Source organism: Microcaecilia unicolor, chromosome 2 (genome assembly GCF_901765095.1).
Source record: "Microcaecilia unicolor chromosome 2, aMicUni1.1, whole genome shotgun sequence".
NCBI lineage: Eukaryota > Metazoa > Chordata > Amphibia > Gymnophiona > Siphonopidae > Microcaecilia > Microcaecilia unicolor.
The window spans coordinates 341,230,163-341,250,566 of record NC_044032.1 but is presented as its reverse complement, the minus strand read 5'-3'; the positions used below and the strand labels follow the sequence as shown (position 1 = coordinate 341,250,566).

Sequence of the window (20,404 nt, the reverse complement as noted above, 5' to 3'; positions counted from 1 at the left end):
ATTTGTACTGTTCTAATCATTACTGTACTTAGTCTCAGGATAATCAGAGTGTAGTTTAGACAATATATTTTGGTAGTGCTCATATCAGTCAGGGATATTTTTATTGCATAAGCTAGTTCAGAGTATTTCTATTTTCTTATCCATAATAAAGCTAATATATATATATCTATCAGCTGTGTCTTTCTTTTTCACTCTACACACCAAAACACCTGGAGAGGTGCCAGAAGCAAGATTCCTGTATCTCACCCTAGACAGAGCTAGTGAGTCTGTTAGGCAGACTTATGCATCAGGGAATCTTGGTATAAGTAATCTGTGGGTACTTGTTGCCCTAGGTATTATTTATCTCACCCTACAAATGGGAGCTCGTGGCGGGATCTCAAAGAGCTGAGGAAAGAATCCGTTTGTTTTTTTTCTGTAGAAAGAAAGAAATCCTAGCTGTATAGTTCTGAACTTTAAATTTCTCTCTCTGTGTGTGCACTGGAAAGTGTCTGTGAAGCGTGCTATAGACACTGGTAGTCGTAAATCTGCTGCTTCTGCCAGCTTTACGACCTAGCAGTGAGATAAGGTTTTTTTTTCAGTACTAGTTGTGTTACTTGCTAGCAGCTTTCAGTTCTTCAGTATGACGTCACCTAGCAATATGCTCTCCGCGCTAGAAGTCACTGTTTTTGAAGTTTTAATTAGTGCAAGACAGTCTAATAAGGCAGTACCGGAGTATTCTATAAACTCTCTGTTGAAATTGTTTAGGAAAAACTCGCCTGAAAGTCACAAGGCATATGATTTTGTATTGCATGCAGTGTTGAAGGTTAAAAATAGATTGACTGTGGCAGCACTAGTGGAGCTCGGCTGTACCCTACTAGCTAAGAACGAAAGTGCAGCTTGTAGTACCTTTGACCTCCAAACTGAACTCCAGCAACTGCGTGATGAAGTTAATGCTCTGAAAACAGAACGATTGGATTTACAATTGAGGTTAGAGAGCATTACTTCTCAGGCAACGGCTGGAGGAGGGGAGGGTGCTTCAGGTCCACAGGGAAATGTTCCATGTTCCACTTGTGCAGTGTTGAAAGAAAAGTGTGCAGACCTAGAGAAAGATAAAGAGCATTAGGAACTGACTGCCCAGTCCTTGGAGCAGGATATGAGGCAGAAAAACGATTCCCTTGCTTCTAAATCTTATCAATTGGAGGAGATGATGCAGACTTTAAGTTTGCAAAAGAAAGAAGCTGATCACTTTCACTCCCGGCAAGAGCAAGTGAGAGAAACATATGAGGATAGGATTACGGCCTTGAGTAGAGAGTTGAAACAGGAAAAAGGGAGTGTCAGCTCTGCCCGGCAGGCTTGGCACAAGGCAGAAGAAGGACGGGTGGAGTTATGGGAGAAGAATAATATGCTTTCACTACAGTTGTCACAGGCTCGGCAGGACAGAGAGATGTGTGTAAAGGCATTAACCCAGTATAGGACAGAACTAGATACGGTCTAGCAGGAGGTATATGACTCTATGGAAGAGGCTACTGCTACACCCATGGAGTCACAGAATAGGGCTGACTCTAGGTCGCACAGTCCTATGCTAGAACAGTTCAAACTGCCTGAATGGTCCCCGAGAAATGAAGTAGAGCTGGAGCCTAACACTTGTCAGTTGACAGCCCCACCCCGGTACAGTAGCCTAGTTCCTGAGACCTTAGACAGCATGCAGGAGCCTAGGCTCCGCCCAGTGAGGCCATAGAACACTGTGCAAATTGATGATGTCAACAGGACAGTTGCACCTAGGCCCCGCCCAGGAAGGTCGCAGCTTATTGTGACACCTGAGGAGGGCACCGGTACAATTGGGCCTATGCTCCGCCCAGGAAGGGCGCAGCTCACGGCACCTCTTGATGACATCAGCAGCACCACAGCACCACTGTTTCAGTCCCCTACTGGAGAGCAGCGGAACTCCACTCAGACACACAAAGTCATTCCTTTATCTAGGGACCAATATTCACAAGTAATGAAAACACTTCAGGCGATGATTACACCTTTTAAAGAGTCTTCTGAGGTGACAATCTACGCACATCTGGATAGCGTGCATGACCTTTTCAATTTCTTACAGGTTCAGGCCGACTCAGATAAAAGAGCTTTGCTGCAGTGGACGTTTGCGACTGAGTGCCAAACGTATTTAAAGGCAATTTTGGCTGAGAGTAATGATCTCTCCACCGTGGAACAAGCGTTGAAAAAGCGGTATGGACTGTTTGCGGACCCCACCGAGGCCAAAAGGGCAGCATATAATATGCGCTGCAGGCCGAATGAGAGTCCACATGAATGGTCCTATCGCCTGAGGCGCACATTTTTCGATGGGGGGGTGGACCCAGAGGCCAAAGAACTTGAGTTTGGGGAATTTAGGAATCGTTTTGTGAAAGGTCTGCCCAATCAAGTGAAAATGTCTCTAGCAGGAAAGAAAAGTGAACCTTTTTCCCTTCTGCTAAAGCGGGCGGAGGAGCTTTTTGATATGTGTCGCGAGCAGCCTGATGCGGCGACCACCCAAGTAGTTCCTAAGAATCGCAGCAAAGTGGCTCCACCTAGTGTTTGTGCTGTTACATCCACGCTTTCTCTGGAAAACAAGATGTCAAGTCCTTCTACACCCGCCCGGGTTGGCAATACCCAATCTTACCAGCAAAAGGGCACCATGCCTCCGACTGCGCCGGAGGGCCAACAACAGGACCCGAAAAGGAAGCGTTTTAACAAGAGACAGTGGGCAGCGGAAAAGATCCGGACCCAACAAGCACAGATCGAGCAACTGATGGCGCAACTTCAACGAACAAATCCTGCAGCCGCACCCCAGCCATCCTCGTCACCGAACAAAGGAGGCAACTTTCAGAAGCCCAAAGAGAAATCTTCCGGGCCAATTACAGGGCCTAGGCCGAGTGTCAAGTCCGTTGAATTACTGGAAGATCCGGTTTCTTGTGAGGAAGACCTGGCATGACTAGACTCGGACCCTCCTTCACGAACCATCATGTCCACAGTTCATGTGAATGCTTTGTCGTCCAACAGTGAGGAGTCCTCCGTGACCGATGCTGATGCCCAGCCCTCTAACCCGAAAGGGCCTCTCTTACAGGACTCGAATGAGGAAAACAGGTATTTTCTTGGTAAACTTATTCCTAAAGGGTACAGATATACCTTAGCTCTGTTGATTCAACAGAAATTTTCCTGTCAGGGTCTACTGGATACCGCCTCAGAGGTGACGTTGATCACCCAGGGCATGTTTCAGAAACTTGAGGCTTTTCTGGGGGGAGGTGGAGATGCGCTGCGTGTCACCCCGTGTGACTTGTCAGTGGTGGCCTATGGCAATCAAAGCATCGGTACTGTGGGACGGGTTTGGCTTTCCTTGCAGTTCGGCGAGTTGTTTGTCAAACACCCTGCTATCATTACTACTGGTGCTGGTGAAGAATTCTTAATTGGGAACGATCTTCTGAAGAGATTGCAGACTGATCTGGATTATCGCCATGAAGTCATCTGGGCCCAAGTCGCAAGTCCCCTCCTATATGGGAAAGTAAAGCATATGAGCAGAGTCAGTGGTTCCAGCTCCGTGGGGCTTAGGGATTCCCCAATTCTAATGAATTTCCGGAAGTCAGAAGACCCTCACACCTGGGAGCTCCAGTTGTGTGGTGCACCAGGGGGGGATGAACAGCGTGGTGAAGTTATCCGCGTCCAAACGGACCGGATAGCTGACATTGTTCTCCAGGATGACAATTTGGAAATTGTTTTGACTGACTCGACTCATACCGGTGACTCCCCAGATGCTGCTGCCGAGATAGCCCACGAGGCCTCTGTTTCCACTTCCAGTCCAGACTCACCGCATCCTCGCAAGTTGACGGACATTCAACAGAAGGATGATGCTTACACCATTCCTGTCCAGATAGCTGACATACAAACACTTCAGTCCACGTTGCTGTTGCCTAGTGACGTTTCCTTCATCAGTGACACTCTGTTTTATTGTCTTCGCAAGTCTGTGCAACTTCACTTCAGTAAGTGTTCGCCCACTTCTGTGCAGGTACCTGGACAAGGTGCCAAGACGCTCGTGGGACTGTGTAGCCTTCCTTTGACTGTAGGACAGAAGTCGTTCACCCACCACTTCTCTGTTGTGAGAGACCTACCACAGCCCTTATATCTGGGCTCCGATTGCCTTGTGAGACTGGGAGTTTATGTGGATCTGGTGAACCTGGTCTTGTGGAGTAGACTTGATGGCAGCCCAGTGGAATCTGAAGTAACGCCTGTTAGCTTGAAGTCTGGACAGACCATACCCCAGGTCTGTGAAGTAGTCTGTGATACAAATGTGACCATTCCAGCTAGAGTGAGGGACTTTTCCATCAAGCTCCGTCTTGCCCAGGGACAGCGTCTGTTGGACAAAGTGGTGTTCTTCAACCCTCATGCTCATTTTCGTGACCTAGGGCTGTCCACCAGCGTTCTGCCATGGTTAGAGGTAATTGGTGAGACTTTTCACCTGTTAGTCACCAATCCACAGTTTGATGAAGTGGAAGTGTCTGCAGGAGACCCTTTTGGATTTCTAGTGGGAGACTCTTTTCCTGATGTCGAGGTAAGTTTGCCCATTGTTGGCAGGCTGCCTTCCTCTTGGAACACCTGCCAGGGGGGGGAGACACCTGAATGTCTGTTCACCTCTCCCAGAGGCCTCATCTCGCTGGAGTTTGTTTGGCCATATGATGCAACGGGTTCGCAAGTGCAGATGGAAGACGACTACTTGATTTTGTCCAGAAAGATGTCTTTACCCCAGAAGTCTAGAGTGGTGAATGCGGTTGAAACTTCATCTCTGCAGGAGGACATTGAAGAGCAGGTGGAAATTCCAACCAACCAGCCTTTCTCAGAGTTTGACGCTATGGTGAAAGACCAAGTGGAAAGAGCTAATCGGACCATCATCACCATTCTGAAGAAGTACGTGTCATCCTCAGGTAAGGATTGGGACATGAAGTTACCATTGGTCCTCATGGCCATACGTGCCACACCCCATCGGTCTACAGGAGTGTCGCCTTTTGAGATGATGACAGGTAGGGAAATGATGTTACCAATTCATTTGCTTTACAGGACTAATGATGTGAACTTGTCCAGTGCTACTTCCTCTCATGAGTATGTCACCCATTTGCATCAACATTTGCAAAGTGCCTTTGCCTTTGCCCAGAAGAACTTGGAAAGTAGCGCTAGAGGTAGAAAAGCCTACTATGATCAAGGGACTACCTCCAAAGAATACCAAATTGGTGACAAGGTATTCTATTTCAATTTTGCCAGAAACAAGGTTAAAGAAAAGAAGTTTCTACCCAGTTGGCATGGTCCTTTCCCTATAGTGGAAAAAGCTTCACCTGTGGCTTACCAAATTCGCCTCAGAAAAAATTCTCAAGGTGAAGATAACCTTAAGTGGGTCCACATCAATCAGTTGAGACCATGTCACCCCAGTCATTTGGTTCCAGATACATGCATTGTTGAAATGACACAAACTAACCATGAAGCAGAATAGCTTCGTCTTCTTTTGTTTTTCAGCTACAAAGAAAAAAAAACAAAACCTTGAAGATCCGGTGCAGTTGCCTAACAGATTGATCCTGTTTCCGTTCCTGATGTCGTTCTTCAAGATGTTCCTGACGCCCTGCTTCCTAATCCATTGGTGGTTTTCAACATTCCTTCCCCTTGTTCCTCATGATTTCCATTGTTTAGTCATGACTGTTGGATTTTCTTTTCCCAAGAATCATTCTTCTTGTTGGGGGGGAATTTGTTTGGTTTTATTTTTATTTCAACTGATCCAGTGTTCCTGAAAGTGAAGTTTTGGATGTGTTTGTTTGTTTTTGGGACATTTCATTGACTTTCTTTTTGAACTGTGTCCAATGCTTATGTTTGAAGACTTTCTTCATCATCACCATTACGTGGACCATTTTGTTCCTGTTTGATGTCTTCTTGATGTGAGAAGTTGTCCATTCACACCTCATTATTCATCACGGTCCACCCTATTGACTATGGTTTGGACATTATGTCGTTTTACAGTCTAAAGACTCTCATATCATTGACTTTGTTAGACTTTGTGGAGGTCAACCATGAGTAATTCTCCACGATGCAACAGTTTTAGTCTACTATCATATTAAGGACTCATTTCCTAATGCTTTGCCATGCATTTCATAGTAGTTGTATTGAATGTTGATTATGTTTTCATGTGTTAGGACATAACAGCTAACACCCTATGTTTGTTCTAGTATCAGTGATTTGCTATTTAGTTTTGGTATACTTTTGAACATTTCTATGATTTCATGAAGTATTTGAATTATTTGCTTCCAGTTATCATTAACAGAGTGTTAGTTTTGAGTTACTGACATTTACAGTTCTTAATTTTTGGTCCTGACCATGAGTCTTGATGTCAACCCGTCTAGCTGTATTATTAGTTAGGTTGGAGAAGGCTTTTACTCCTTTGTAGTAAATTCCATCTCCAAGGGGGGGAATCTGTAGGGGTATTTCCCTGTGATCTAGCCTAAGCTGGTCTTGGCCTATACAAGCCTATGACATCTTGGTATAATAAGATGGCTGCTGCAACCTCTCTGTGTCAGCAAGATCCAGCTTCAGCTTGTGGAAAATCACTGACAGGCTTGCTAAAGCCAAGGACAGTCTGTGTTCTAAACACCCCCTTCTATCACCCTGAGAACGAAGTAGGGAGGCAGACATGGCTCCAGAAGTTACCATTCTCCAAGGTCACAAAACAAAGAACTCTTCTTGCCATGTACTGAACTGGACAAGATCACGATTGGTTCCTACCGTCACCTGACCGAGAGGGACGGGGAAAGCGGGAACAGAAGTAAGTTAGTGAGTCGGAGACCCTTGGAAGAGGGGCAACTGGTAAGAGGACCTGAGAGATCCAGCAAGGCTCGGGGGGAGCCAGAGACTTTGTATGATACCAACATCGTGATCTGCATCCTGGTGCAAATACCTGTGGCAGAGATATTGGCTCTGATAACCAAAGGAGTGACGGGAACCTACGTGGGCTAATAAAGACCTGCACTACCTAAGACACCGACAGCTAAAACAGAGTCTGGGGAGATTCTGCTCCGGTCTTATCTGAAGCCGTCATCACGACAGCGTGGTAAGATCACAGTGATATATTTCCTGGTCTGGGGTTAGGCAGTGGTTTTATCTAAGTACGACTGGTTTATGTCAGCTCTTGGTCAGGGAAAGCAGCTAATGTGTATTTTGCATAAGATGTGATAAGTTTCATAAGGATTATTAGGTTATCATTTGTACTGTTCTAATCATTACTGTACTTAGTCTCAGGATAATCAGAGTGTAGTTTAGACAATATATTTTGGTAGTGCTCATATCAGTCAGGGATATTTTTATTGCATAAGCTAGCGCAGAGTATTTCTATTTTCTTATCCATAATAAAGCTAATATATATATATCTATCAGCTGTGTCTTTCTTTTTCACTCTACACACCAAAACACCTGGAGAGGTGCCAGAAGCAAGATTCCTGTATCTCACCCTAGACAGAGCTAGTGAGTCTGTTAGGCAGACTTATGCATCAGGGAATCTTGGTATAAGTAATCCGTGGGTACTTGTTGCCCTAGGTATTATTTATCTCACCCTACAGTATATCCTGGATTTCTGAGTCTAGAACACTTAGGAACGTTAATTGGGGGTGTGTATAGGTCAATGACTAGAATGTACACTATGTATAATCCCTAATCTTCAAACTTTTTTCTTTAACACTTTTACTAATTTTAACGCTTATATTGGGTTGTGAGCAAATGTTAGTTCTCTGTCTCTCCGAATTATGGGGATTCCTTTACCATCCATTTTGTGAGTAGTTAAATCTTGTACAAGTACTTTGATGGTGGAGTGAGTTCCTATCTCTTTGGACAGACTACATAAGGTCTAGACATCAAAAGATATTTGAGTTATGAAAGATACGAAAGAGTTATTGGATTTATTACTGAAGATACATAAGAGTTTTTTTGGAGTTATTACAGAAGATACATAAGATGGTTGATATAGTGTAGAAACAGTTAGATAGAGTTCAGGGACTGATGCTCTGCGAGGCTTCCACTTGCTGAGGGGCAAATTCTTGTGTTGTCCCTATGGTAGGTGACAGTGCCTAGTTAGGAATTGTTAGGGGTTTAGATACAGCTAGGGTACTAACACAAACATAGTTTTAGGGACATGTAAATACTTGGATATAGCTTAGGTACTAACCCAGATTTTGTCATAAATAATGTAGGGAATTTAGCAATCATGGTTAGAGTAGTTAGGGAATGACGGAACGGACATTTGAGTCCTTTAGCATAGATTTTGCATGGTGCGTGTCCCCCGCCTTATATCTATCTGTCTACCCAGCGCAGGGTAACACAGTAGTGGGGGTGTGCCGTTAAGGTATCGCCACCGAGACGTTGGAGTGACCTTTCGGATTTCCTCCGTGTACCTGTAGTTCATTGTCACGTTAGTTGTGATAACCTACGGAGTTGGTGATTTTTAGTTGTATTCATAGTCGGATTTCTATTGGCAATTTTATATTCGGATTTCTTGTGGAGGTAATAGTAACAGATAGTAGTGATATAGGTGTTGTATAAGACTAGATTTGCCAGTACAATTTGACACAACCCAGATATCGGTGTTCTACCATACCAGAGTTCTGGTACCCAATTCATTATGCTGCCTCTTGAGATAGTGATAAATCACTTCCCAGGAGACCACATAAATCTTATAAAATTTTGCCAAATATGGCATTCCTGGAATAAGTTTCAGCCTGGACTCTCGTGGCCCCGTAAAGGCACCTTTAATACCAAAATTCTGAAAGGGTTATTAGACTTTATTTACACATACACACCCGATTCCACCCGTCATCTCCACTATCAGATCCTCAGTAGATGGGTATCGACTATTACTGATCACGTGATCCCAGACACTGTCGATCTGACATCGTTATTGATACCTGGTGAGGTCAATCTTAATCCGCGGCCTAGTAGACGGCCCCCTGCAGGAGCCGATTCACTCATTCCACATAAATCCAATGCTCCTAGAGGTAACAATCAGTGCCGGGACTATCGCTCTCAGCCTACTCCCAGCCACCGAGCTAAAGTACAGTGCAACCGTTGTTTCCAATTGGGACATTACGCCATGGAATGTCCATGCCGGCACTTTCCTCATAGTCAATACCGTCAATCTCCTTCAGACTCCCCATCGCTACGTGTCTCCCGGATGCAGATACGACAGCCACAGAGAGACCGCAGGCGACCGAGTGACCTCCCCTCGCTAGATAACCCACATCGCCAAGACTGTAGGAATGATTACCCTGATAATCGTGGCCGCCGGTCTCAACCTGAAAAAGGCCCACCCATCACTAATAGATGACTTAGAGACTACCATTCTGGCCCTAGTCCTGATCGCTATGCCTATGTCCAGTGTTATCGCTGCCAGCAATATGGCCATTATGCCCGTCAGTGTTCACAACCACCACGGAATCTGCCCCGAGCTCAAGTTCGGGCAATGCGGCTATTACGCAGCCGTCTGTTCACGACCATGACTACGCGTACCTAGAACACATAGATCTAAAAAATAAAAAATATAAAAAAAAATCAGATTCACCAAAACCTCAACTGTCGTGTCAACGTGGAATGTTTCCGTCGCCATCACATTGACCATTCTGCATCGCAGTGTCTACTACCCGTTCAACGCTAGCCCAGGAATCAAAATCGCCCACCCCACCCGTCCATAATGACTGGGCGTAATCCGAACTCGATCTGATTTTGTTGCTCTCAGTTACTCATACTACTCAGCTCCTCATTTAGTATCCAGAAACCATTTCTCTGTATATGTGTTGGTGTGATGTTTCTGTTTCTATTACAGGTGACATGTTTTTATTTTATATTTCTCTTGGTTTAATTGCAAGTGTATATTTATGGTACCATACAAATGACCTAACTAAGTCAACAAGTTATTTATTTGCTTTTATGCATACCTTCCCTGGAGAGTTCTTATCAACTGCAGGGATGAGCGATCCCCAGAGGATGTTCATTTTATGTTTTTTTATATATATACCTTCACTGACTTATTTATGCCATTTTACGCTATACGGGATCCCTTTTAAATAAAAGCTGTGTATTGCTCATTGTTAACATGTTTTCTGCTTTAACTGTTGCGCTGTTTAAATTGATGTGACATTCACTTCTTTAGTTTTTTCCCATGAATATAAAGCCTTCATTTTTAAAATCTCTTTATGGTGTGTGTGATATCTGAAAGCTTTTCATTATTTCCTTGTCTAAGAAAGAAGAAATATTTAATAACCATTATCCGTTCTATGGAATAAATGTGAGAAATATTCCCTTGAACTGGCCATTTGGGGGAACATTTTGCGCTGATCACAGATTTTGTAGTATTCTTGAACGGAGAATTGGTGAAGCTTTCAGACATAAATAGGGAAAATTATGCACTCCACTTTCTGATTCCTTTCTATTTAACATAGGTTATCATAATAACCCCTGGAATGCCAACTATTGCGATTTTTATCTCTCTGTCTTTCACTGCGAGTGATTGTGAGAAAACTGGTGTAGATTATTTGTGTGCAGCGGTCCTGGAATTTATGCTTTGTGTATTTGACTAAAACCTTGCTTCAACTAACTCTTGCCACGTGGTGGTTTTGTCTTGAAGCGCTATGCTTCTTCCTACTTCTTTGACTGCTTGAAAAGGGTTACTTAAACTCTATGTGAAGGTCAATCAAGGGTGTCTGCACTTTTGAATATTTTTTTTTTCTCCTCTTCAATTTATCTTTTTCAAGGAACCTTTTTCTTGCATTGCCATCTGAATATGCCTTGCTGCAATTCAGATGTATAATATTTTGTTTTATTTTTATTTTGTTTTTTTTTTGTAAGCCTATTTTTACCTTACACCCTTCAGGGTGGTTTTCTAAAATTTTTTTTTTTTTTTACATTTTTCATTCTCGATGCTTTGTTTCTTACCTTGCCTCCTTCCTGGCCCCCATTTATACCCACGACTCGCCTCCTAACCCCTTGTCTGAAATAGGCTCGTTTTCTAATTCTTGTATTTACGCAATGGTTCTTCATGACCCCTGCTAGCATTATGACTTCTTCCAATAAATTAACCACATAAATTGCACTACTGGTCTGTTTAAGTTTTGCCTTTCCCCAGATGGATACAGGAATTCCGTTGACGTCCCTCACCGAGGAGACGACTGCTAGCAAAGAAGAGCTACCCGATAATGTATCTGATCTGAAGGCTATGTTGCAGCAAAGAATCGCTAAATTAAAGGACAGATGCACAGACCCCGACATTACCCGGTGTGAGATACGAGACATTATTGAGCGTGAGTTTCAACAGATGCATCAATTGGTCCATGAGCGAAAGAGACAGGCTCTCCACTTACTGGAGTTGCAAGAAGCTTTGGCCTCTACCTTTCTTTCTGAATCATCTAGCTCGTAAGTCCTGCTGGCCTCCTGCATCTGAGGGCCCAACCCTTGGTGAATGGTAGTCATCGCGGGTGAAGATTCCATACCTACTGGCGATAGATTGCAACGCATTGCCCGTGCCTTATGACTATTTTTGTTCACCATATTCCTGACCCTCCATACATCAATAACTCGAACAATCAATTTTTTTATTGTGGGTTTTTTGTTCCCTTTTCTTTTGTTCCATATACTTTACCATTGTTATTTGATCATCTCTTCATAATAATTACCTATCTGTCTTGCACATTATGCAAGCCAGAAGTGGGGATATATTATGCAAATCCCAATTCCTAGTATTAAGAGGGTTGAAGTTGAAGCTCTGATCCCTACCAATCAGGAGATATAATTTCATATATACTATTGCTATTTATGTAAATTGGCTTTTCGTTATTGTACCCTTATGGTTTCCCTTTTGCTTTTGCACTTAATTAGCACTGTTTTCTCCATGTTTACATTGTCTTTCATGTCTCTTGACATCTATATATATTATTTTTGCTTATTCAGTTCACACTGATTATGCCCACTAAGATATAGCAATGTATCATTCAGGCATACAGAATTGAATCATCGACATGTTATAGACGTAATCTACTTAGATTTTAGCAAAGCTTTTGACACGGTTCCCCACAGGAGGCTCTTAAATAAACTTGATGGGCTGAAGATAGGTTCCGAAGTGGTGAACTGGATTAGGAACTGGTTGACGGACAGACGACAGAGGGTGGTGGTAAATGGAGTTCGCTCGGAGGAGGGAAAGGTGAGTAGTGGAGTGCCTCAGGGATCGGTGCTGGGGCAGATTCTGTTCAATATATTTGTGAGTGACATTGCCGAAGGGTTAGAAGGTAAAGTTTGCCTATTTGCAGATGATACTAAGATTTGGAACAGTGTGGACACCTGGGAGGGAGTGGAAAGCATAAAAAAGGATCTGAGGAAGCTAGAAGAATGGTCTAAGGTTTGGCAATTAAAATTCAATGCGAAGAAATGCAAAGTGATGCACTTAGGGAGTAGAAACCCAAGAGAGACTTATGTGTTAGGCGGTGAGAGTCTGATAGGTACTGAGGGGGAGAGGGATTTTGGTGTGATAGTATCCGAGGATCTGAAGGCGACGAAACAGTGTGACAAGGCAGTGGCCGTAGCGAGAAGGTTGCTAGGCTGTATAGAGAGAGGTATGATCAGCAGAAGAAAGGAAGTGTTGATGCCCCTGTACAAGTCGTTGGTAAGGCCCCACCTGGAGTATTGTGTTCAGTTTTGGAGGCCGTACCTTGCGAAGGATGTTAAAAAAAATGGAAGCGGTGCAAAGAAAAGCTACGAGAATGGTACGGGATTTGCGTTCCAAGATGTATGAAGAGAGACTTGCTGACCTGAACATGTATACCCTGGAGGAAAGGAGGAACAGGGGTGATATGATACAGACGTTCAAATATTTGAAAGGTATTAATCCGCAATCAAGTCTTTTCCGGAGATGGGAAGGCAGTAGAACGAGAGGACATGAAATGAGATTGAAGGGGGGCAGACTCAGGAAAGATGTCAGGAAGTATTTTTTCACGGAGAGGGTGGTGGATGCTTGGAATGCCCTCCCGCGGGAGGTGGTGGAGATGAAAATGGTAACGGAATTCAAACATGCGTGGGATATGCATAAAGGAATCCTGTGCAAAAGGAATGGATCCTCAGAAGCTTAGCCGAAATTGGGTGGCGGAGCAGGTAGGGGGAAAGAGGGGTTGGTGGTTGGGAGGCGAGGATAGTGGAGGGCAGACTTATACGGTCTATGCCAGAGCCGGTGATGGGAGGCGGGACTGGTGGTTGGGAGGCGGGAAGTACTGCTGGGCAGACTTGTACGGTCTGTGCCCTGAATAAGGCAGGTACAAATCAAGGTAAGGTATACACATATGAGTTTGTCTTGGTGGGCAGACTGGATGGACCATGCAGGTCTTTTTCTGCCGTCATCTACTATGTTACTATCCAGATATTATTTGACCACCACTGCCAGTGTTTAAAAATACCACTGACTGCAGAAGATTAATATTTATTTACCTATATATTTCTAAAACTAAAGGTGAGGAAATGAATTTGATCAATTCTAATCCAGTTATGATAATGCAAGCTCCATGGGATAAATGGTGGAAGGAGTTTAGACGAGCAGAAAAGTTTCCTGCCTTCTGAAACCCTGATTAGCAGGCCAAGTGTAGATATTCAAGGTTCATTTTATTTGATTATCCACTTAGAAAGAACCATCAAAGCGGTGTACAATAAAATTCCATGAATCAGAAAAGAACTCCAATATTCATAAAGAAAAGAAAGATATAGAAAGTATCATCCGCCACTGTGCTTCCATACCCCCAGCATATGATCATACCAATTGAAATAAATTTGTCTTAAGAGCCTTTTAAAATTTTAACAAAGAAGGTTCCATGCGTAAAGCTACAGGAAGGTCATTCCCAAATGTAAGTCCCACCATACTAAACACTGATTCACGAAAAACATTCAAGTTAATTTATCAAAAGGAAGGAACAACTAACTGAGTTTGCTGAACAGAGCTAGTCTTGGAATATAGGGAATTAGATAATGTGAAAGAAATTGCGGTGAATCTGTATGATTAATTTTATGAACCAAAATTTTGTGTTCTATAACAGTCAATCAGTAACCATTGTTCAGCTTTTAGAAGTGGTGTCACATGGTCATATTTTTTGGCCTGAAATATCAACTTAACTGCAACATTCTGTATTGGTTGAGGCCTCTACATTTCCCTTTGCCTAAGTCCTCTAAAGAGAGCATTTCAGTAATCCAATTGCAACAGCACTTAACCAGTTAGTTTCAGGACAGTCTGGATGTTTGTCGGGCCACGGGTTGAGGGGATGTTGCTACGGCATGCTTTTATTTGTTATTTAAATTTTCTTTTTTAAAATACATTTTATTGAAGTTTTCAATAACAAAATGCAATAAAACAAAGTGAAAAAACTCTTGGTTTACAACAATTTGAGAATTAGAAGTACATTCAATCCAGTGTCATTGAAGATGTACAATAAACAATGGCAATTAAGTTATCAATGGTAAAACAGTTGAAATGTAATTCAGAAAGAACTCTGTTAAATATGTGTTCATGGAACCTTCCCATTTAACATCATTTGTTGCCTCTAAGAGGCAGATGCAGCAACCAAACGTAAAAAAATCTAAATCGTTAAAGTACTTACCGATTTCAAAAATACGAAGAATGCACCAAGAAACCCCACCTGCAAACTCCGATTCGTAATTCAAAAGTCGGATGCATGACAGTTTCGTAGCGGAGCAGAAAACGCATGCGCTGTTGCACATTCGTAAAGCACACGGTATCGACGTGGATAATATGCGACCCATCTTGACGTCATTAACATGCGTCCAGAGCGCTTATTAAAGAGGCGTTGTAGAGTCTCCCAGCCCTTGTCCATCCGCCCAATATTCCTCCTTCTCCCTGCGCGGGGGAGCTGAAGGAGTGCAATTGTTTAAATTCCCTGTCCACCTAGGTGTTATTTTACCTTAAAAAATTCATTTTACCTTAATTTTCCTCCTTATTAGTGATCATGGAATCCAATATAATGTGGACTTGAGTGTTATTATATATGTCTTATTATATTACTTTTATTGTTTGATTGTTATAACACTTTTTTTGATCAAGTGTAAATTCTTGAAATATTGATTTAAATTTATTTAAAAAAAGAACTTAAAATGAAATGTTTAAAATAAATAAGTAGCTGGATAAAGAGAAATAAGAGGGGGGAGGAGAAAAAATAAAGAATAAGGATGATGAAGTGGCTACTGCAAGACAATGAAACGGAAGGGAAAGCAATATTTAAGAACCAGTAATAGAACTCGTTAAATAATGTTCTAGAGCCATTAATTTTCAACCTTTCCTGTCAAGTGCCTGAGTCAATCACCGCTCAGGCACTGACAGGAAAGTTGGCATTTTATACTGAGCAGCAAAAATACTGCCATATTGTAATGCGGAATGAATTTGCATGCTCTTTACTTTGAGCATGCCATGGTAATTTTTCAGCACTAGTTTCGCAGTAGTATTTCACAAGACATGGATCTCTAATTCTAACAAATGTGTTCAAATAAGTGAACAAAAGTGTCTCACAATTCCAAGAACTAAGGGGCCCTTTTACAAAGGCACGGTAGGCTCTATGCGCATGCAGCATGCACCAAAACAAGACTACTGCCAGGCTAGTTTGCCCCCTTGGTGGTAATTTTGGATTTGGTGTTCGCCCATAATGCCCTGACAAATTATGTTTTTAATTTCCTACCTTGTGCTGCGTTTCCGGCATTATTTGTCAGTTGGTGTGTGCCAACCGATCACCGCACATGTAGTGTGTTAGCCCTTACCACTAGATCAATGGATGGTGTTAAGGGTTCAGGCCATAAATAGGCACGTGCTGGTTTTAATTTTATCACAGGCCCTTTTTCCGGCCCTTTCTCCCAGACGCGGTAAAAACTGACCTGGCACGCACCAAATACACGTGCCCACACTACCATAGGCCACCTTTTGCCACACTGTAGTAAAAGGACACCTAAGTGCTTATCCTACCCTCCAAACTGTAGCATAGTATCTATACAATATTTCACATTTTCATGTGATTACAGCTAAAAGTGGGAAGCATATTTCAGCTCCTCATGTTGAAGCATGATCAAAGCAATCAATGATATTCATTTTCAAAAGAAAAAAACGTCCAAAAAGTGGCATAAATCTGCATTTGGACATTTTTATCACAAAAACGTCCAAACTGGTATTTTCAAAACCAATTTTTAGACTTTTTTTCTATGAAGTCCATCAGAAGTGAGTTCAAATCACAAGGGGGCATGTCAGAGGTGTGGTAAGGGCTGGATCTGGGCGTTCCTAACACTTGGATGTTTTTCTGCCATAATAGAACAAAACAAAAACATCCAGGGCTATAAGTTGGACATTTTGGTCTAGACCTATTTTGTTAATGAATATGCCACAAAAAGTGTCCTAAATAACCAGATGACCACTGCAGGAATAAAGGAATGACGCCCCCTTACTCCTTCAATGGTCACTCATCCCCTCCCACCCTGCGAAATGTAAATGAAACGGTACATACCAGCCTCTATGACAGCTTCAGATGTTATGGCCAGTCCTACTAGAGCAGCAAACAGGTTCCTGGAACAGCCTAGTGGTGGGTGCTGTGCACTGTAGAGAAGGTGACCCAAGCCCATAATCCATTCTATTACACTTGTAGTCAGCCCCCCATCCCCCCAAAAAACTAAACCTACTGTACGCACATATATGTGACACCTGCAGGCATAAGGGCTATTGTAGTGGTGTATAGTTGGGTACAGTAGGTTTTTCTTGGGTTTTGAAGGGTTCACCATACAATATAAGGGAATAATGGTGAGATGTGTACCTAGGACCTTTTATGTGAAGTCCACTACAGTGCCCCCTAGAATGCCCCACTGTTCTGCTGGGATGTCCGTGTGGCCAATCTACTAGGAACGCTGGTCCCTCCTACGTCCCAATGGCTTGATTTTGTGCGTTTTTCACTTGGACTATTTTTTTAATGGTCCAAAAAGATAGATGTACTAAGCACAACAACATTTAGGAAATGGTCAGTTTTCAAAGAAAAAAGATAGATGTTGTTATGGTTTGAAAATGGTCATTTTCACTACTTGATTTTTGGATGTTTTCAGCAAAACGTCCAAAGTCGTATTTACACGTCATATCGAAAATGCCCCTCCATGTTAATGATGATGTGTAATACATAGGCTTATTTCTTCTCTCCATATTGTGATTTGTAAGGCACTGGACAGATTTCTGAGCTGAACACAATAAAGCCACTTTCTATAGCTGGAGCATACCTGATTGACATTTGTTATGTAGTGCATGTTTTCCAAGGTTTTGGATTCTTACAGTAGACATGGTAAGACTTGTCCATATCAGAAATGTAAGACATTTGATAAGTGCTTCTCAAATGGTTTGATGAAATGAAAAAGTAAAAATGGCCAAACAAAATCCTTTGAGTATGTGGTAAGATCATATTTACAGCACAGGTTGGAATTCGTTGGTTGGTCATACTCCTTTTATTTAGTGCTGTTATTTATTTATGCTGCTTTAATTATATATTTTATATCTTTTTACCCTTTTTTTCTATAGGTTCTAAGGGTGTCTCTATGGAGCATGCAAGTAAATTCTCTTATCTGAATGATACCCACTGCTTTAATTCTATAAACAATTACATGGCAAGACAAAGCGAACAAGAAGAACCAGAAAGAGGAAAAGAGACAGAAAGTCCTGCAAAGAGCCTAAGAAAGCGAAGATCTTTCTTACAGACAAACTATACCTCGCAGGTTACATTTCCCTTTTCACCCTCCTGCTCTTTAGTTACCATTGAAAAAGAGCCCTGCTTGTCCTCACGCTCTTACTCTCCAACCATTTCTTCCTTGCAAGGCACTGAGGGAGAGCCTGCACTCCTGGAAACCAAACCACTCGCCCACCCCACACACTGGAAAGAAACCAAAAATAAAAACTCTACCTCCAGCTTGATGGAAATGGAGCCTGACACCATGGAAACCAAATCAGTGACTGATGCTGTTGTTCATTCAATTACAGCGGTCTGTGTCACAGGTCAACAAGAAAGTAAGCCAGCCTCTTATTATGAAGCTGATGTAGAGGACAACAAAAATCTTTGTAATCCTCTGTGTCTGTCAGACCAAAAGAGGCGAAGAAGTTGTTCTGAAGTAACGTCATTGCTGGAAAGTATCACTTCGAACAGTCAGAAAGAACAGGTTGAAGTAAATAGGAGTAATATTTCTCAACACAGTCATCCACTTTGTGAAACCGATAACTCCATGACGAGTATAGTAAAACATGTACAGAAAAGGAGGGAAAATAGAACACGAAACGTGAAAGCACAAGATAGACCAGAGTTCTATAACATACTGGATAATGTAAGTCAGACAGAGGTTTTAAGTCCATGTGTTGAAGTGTCTTTTATTCCAGTGACCCAGGATAGAAGCAGACAGTTAGTGTATCCAGAAGCAGCTTCCTCTATACCTGAGAGCAAACAGAGTGAGCAAGGAGTGACTTCTGTTGAAACAGAAAAAACAGAACAACGTATTATAAACAAAGGTGGTAACGCTTTATTTCAAGAAAGAGGCTGCAAAAACCTACATGATGAATCTTCTAGAGAGGCTGAGGGTAAGAAATACCCTGGTTTCTCTAATACTGAGTTGCGTTTTGATGTAAACAGTATTTCTGGCATACTTGCTTGCTTTTCCATGATGTCTGCACTTAAAGAAAATAAAAGTCACAAAGCATCATATTTTAACAGTCAGCAAACAGGTTCAGTGCAAAGAGGTGAAGGAGAGCCCCTCTTGGAAAGCACTGACTCTGATGTCCTGGTTTTGGGTGAAGCTCTACCTGAAGTTGATGGCCAGTATTTGCCCATAAGCTCAGAATCTTTTCAGAACATGTATAATCCTCCAGAGTCCCCTAATAGCCAAATTGTAAAGGATACATCGTCTCTGCGTGTAGAGTTTAATGATGACCAGGTTTTGTTACACACTACTCCTCTGTCGAAACAAGAGAGGACACTACAGAGAAATCAGCAGCCTCTCTTGGAACTATTACACCGTTTTTTGCACCATAGTAATATTTCAGGAGCCACAAGAGAAGATCCTTCAGTTCATTCTAAACAGTCATTCTTCTGCTTCAATCATAATAGAGACAAAAATAGCTCTGCAAGCAACTGTATGGACAGCTCTTTGGATTTTACAAGCATTAAAAGCGTAACGGTTCCAAAAGAGAGGGTGGAGAAGTGCAGTTGTTGTTCTGTTCCCTGACAGCCTTGCACTAGTTCATAACGTGATCCTAAAATGTGAGTAATGTCTTTACTGTTATTCTCATTTCTAAGAACTTTCGCTGCTGCAGTCTCTCATTGTAAAGATATATGAGCAAGGCACTGTGGTTAATGTAGTTCACAGGCAGTGCAGCCACACTTGCTTGGTTGTGCAAGAGTTGTTACCACTGGTTGTAAGGCTGCCTGGACCTCCCCCAGGGCCGGTCTTAGGCAGAGGCGACCGAGGCGGCTGCATAGGGCCCCGCGCGGCGTGCCTCGCCTCTGCCTCGCCGACCACGCTCACCTGCCCTCCACCCATGTCCCGTGACGCGAGTCTCCTCGTTCCCCTGCTTCTCCCCCTCCCTCCAGCCACCTGAGACATCTCCCGTCTGACCCCCCCTCCCCGACCCGCCAAACGAACCTCTTCTGTCGCCCGCACCTCACCTGACCCGACCCGACCCAGCATTTAAAAAAAACCTCCAAGCGGCGGTGCCGGTGCCTCGCGTCTCAGAGAAGAAAACTCGCGTCGTCGTTGGCCGGCCTTCCCTCAAGTCCCGCCCTTGCGGAAGTTACATCAGAGGGCGGGACTTGAGGGAAGGCCGGCCAACGACGACGCGAGTTTTCTTCTCTGAGACGCGAGGCACCGGCACCGCCGCTTGGAGGTTTTTTTAAAATGCTGGGTCGGGTCAGGTGAGGTGCGGGCGGCAGTAGAGGGTCATTTGGCGGGTCGGGGAGGGGGGCTCAGACGGGAGGGGTCTCAGGTGGCTGGAGGGAGGGGGAGCAGCAGGGGAAACGAGGAGACTCGCGTCGCGGGACATGGGTGGAGGGCGGGGGGGGTTACTGGACATAGGTGGATGGCAGTTGGCAAGGGGGGCAGGAGGGTCACTGGACATGGGGTGGATGGAGGGGCGGGGGGCTTCTGGACATAGGTGGATGGCAGGGGAGGGCATAGAGGACAGGGGGGGTTGCTGGACATGGATGTCAGGGGGGACAGGAGGGTCGCTGGACATGGGTGGATGGCAGGGGAGGGGGTTTCTGGACATAGGTGGATGGCAGGGGCGGGCAGGGAGGACAGGAGGGGTGCTGGACATGGGTGGGTGGCAGGGTTAGGGAGGTTT

The 20,404-nt window shown here is 43.5% G+C and overlaps 1 protein-coding gene across 1 annotated transcript in view; it reads left to right on the top strand.

Annotated features, from left to right (window-relative positions):
- The window catches only part of LOC115462060 (FERM and PDZ domain-containing protein 1-like), a 325,564-nt gene that overhangs the window by 290,738 nt on the left and 14,422 nt on the right, over nucleotides 1–20,404 (top strand). Inside the window, 1 exon segment of the mRNA XM_030192105.1 lies at nucleotides 17,603–19,281. Within this exon segment, the coding sequence (XP_030047965.1) occupies nucleotides 17,603–19,281 (1,679 nt within the window).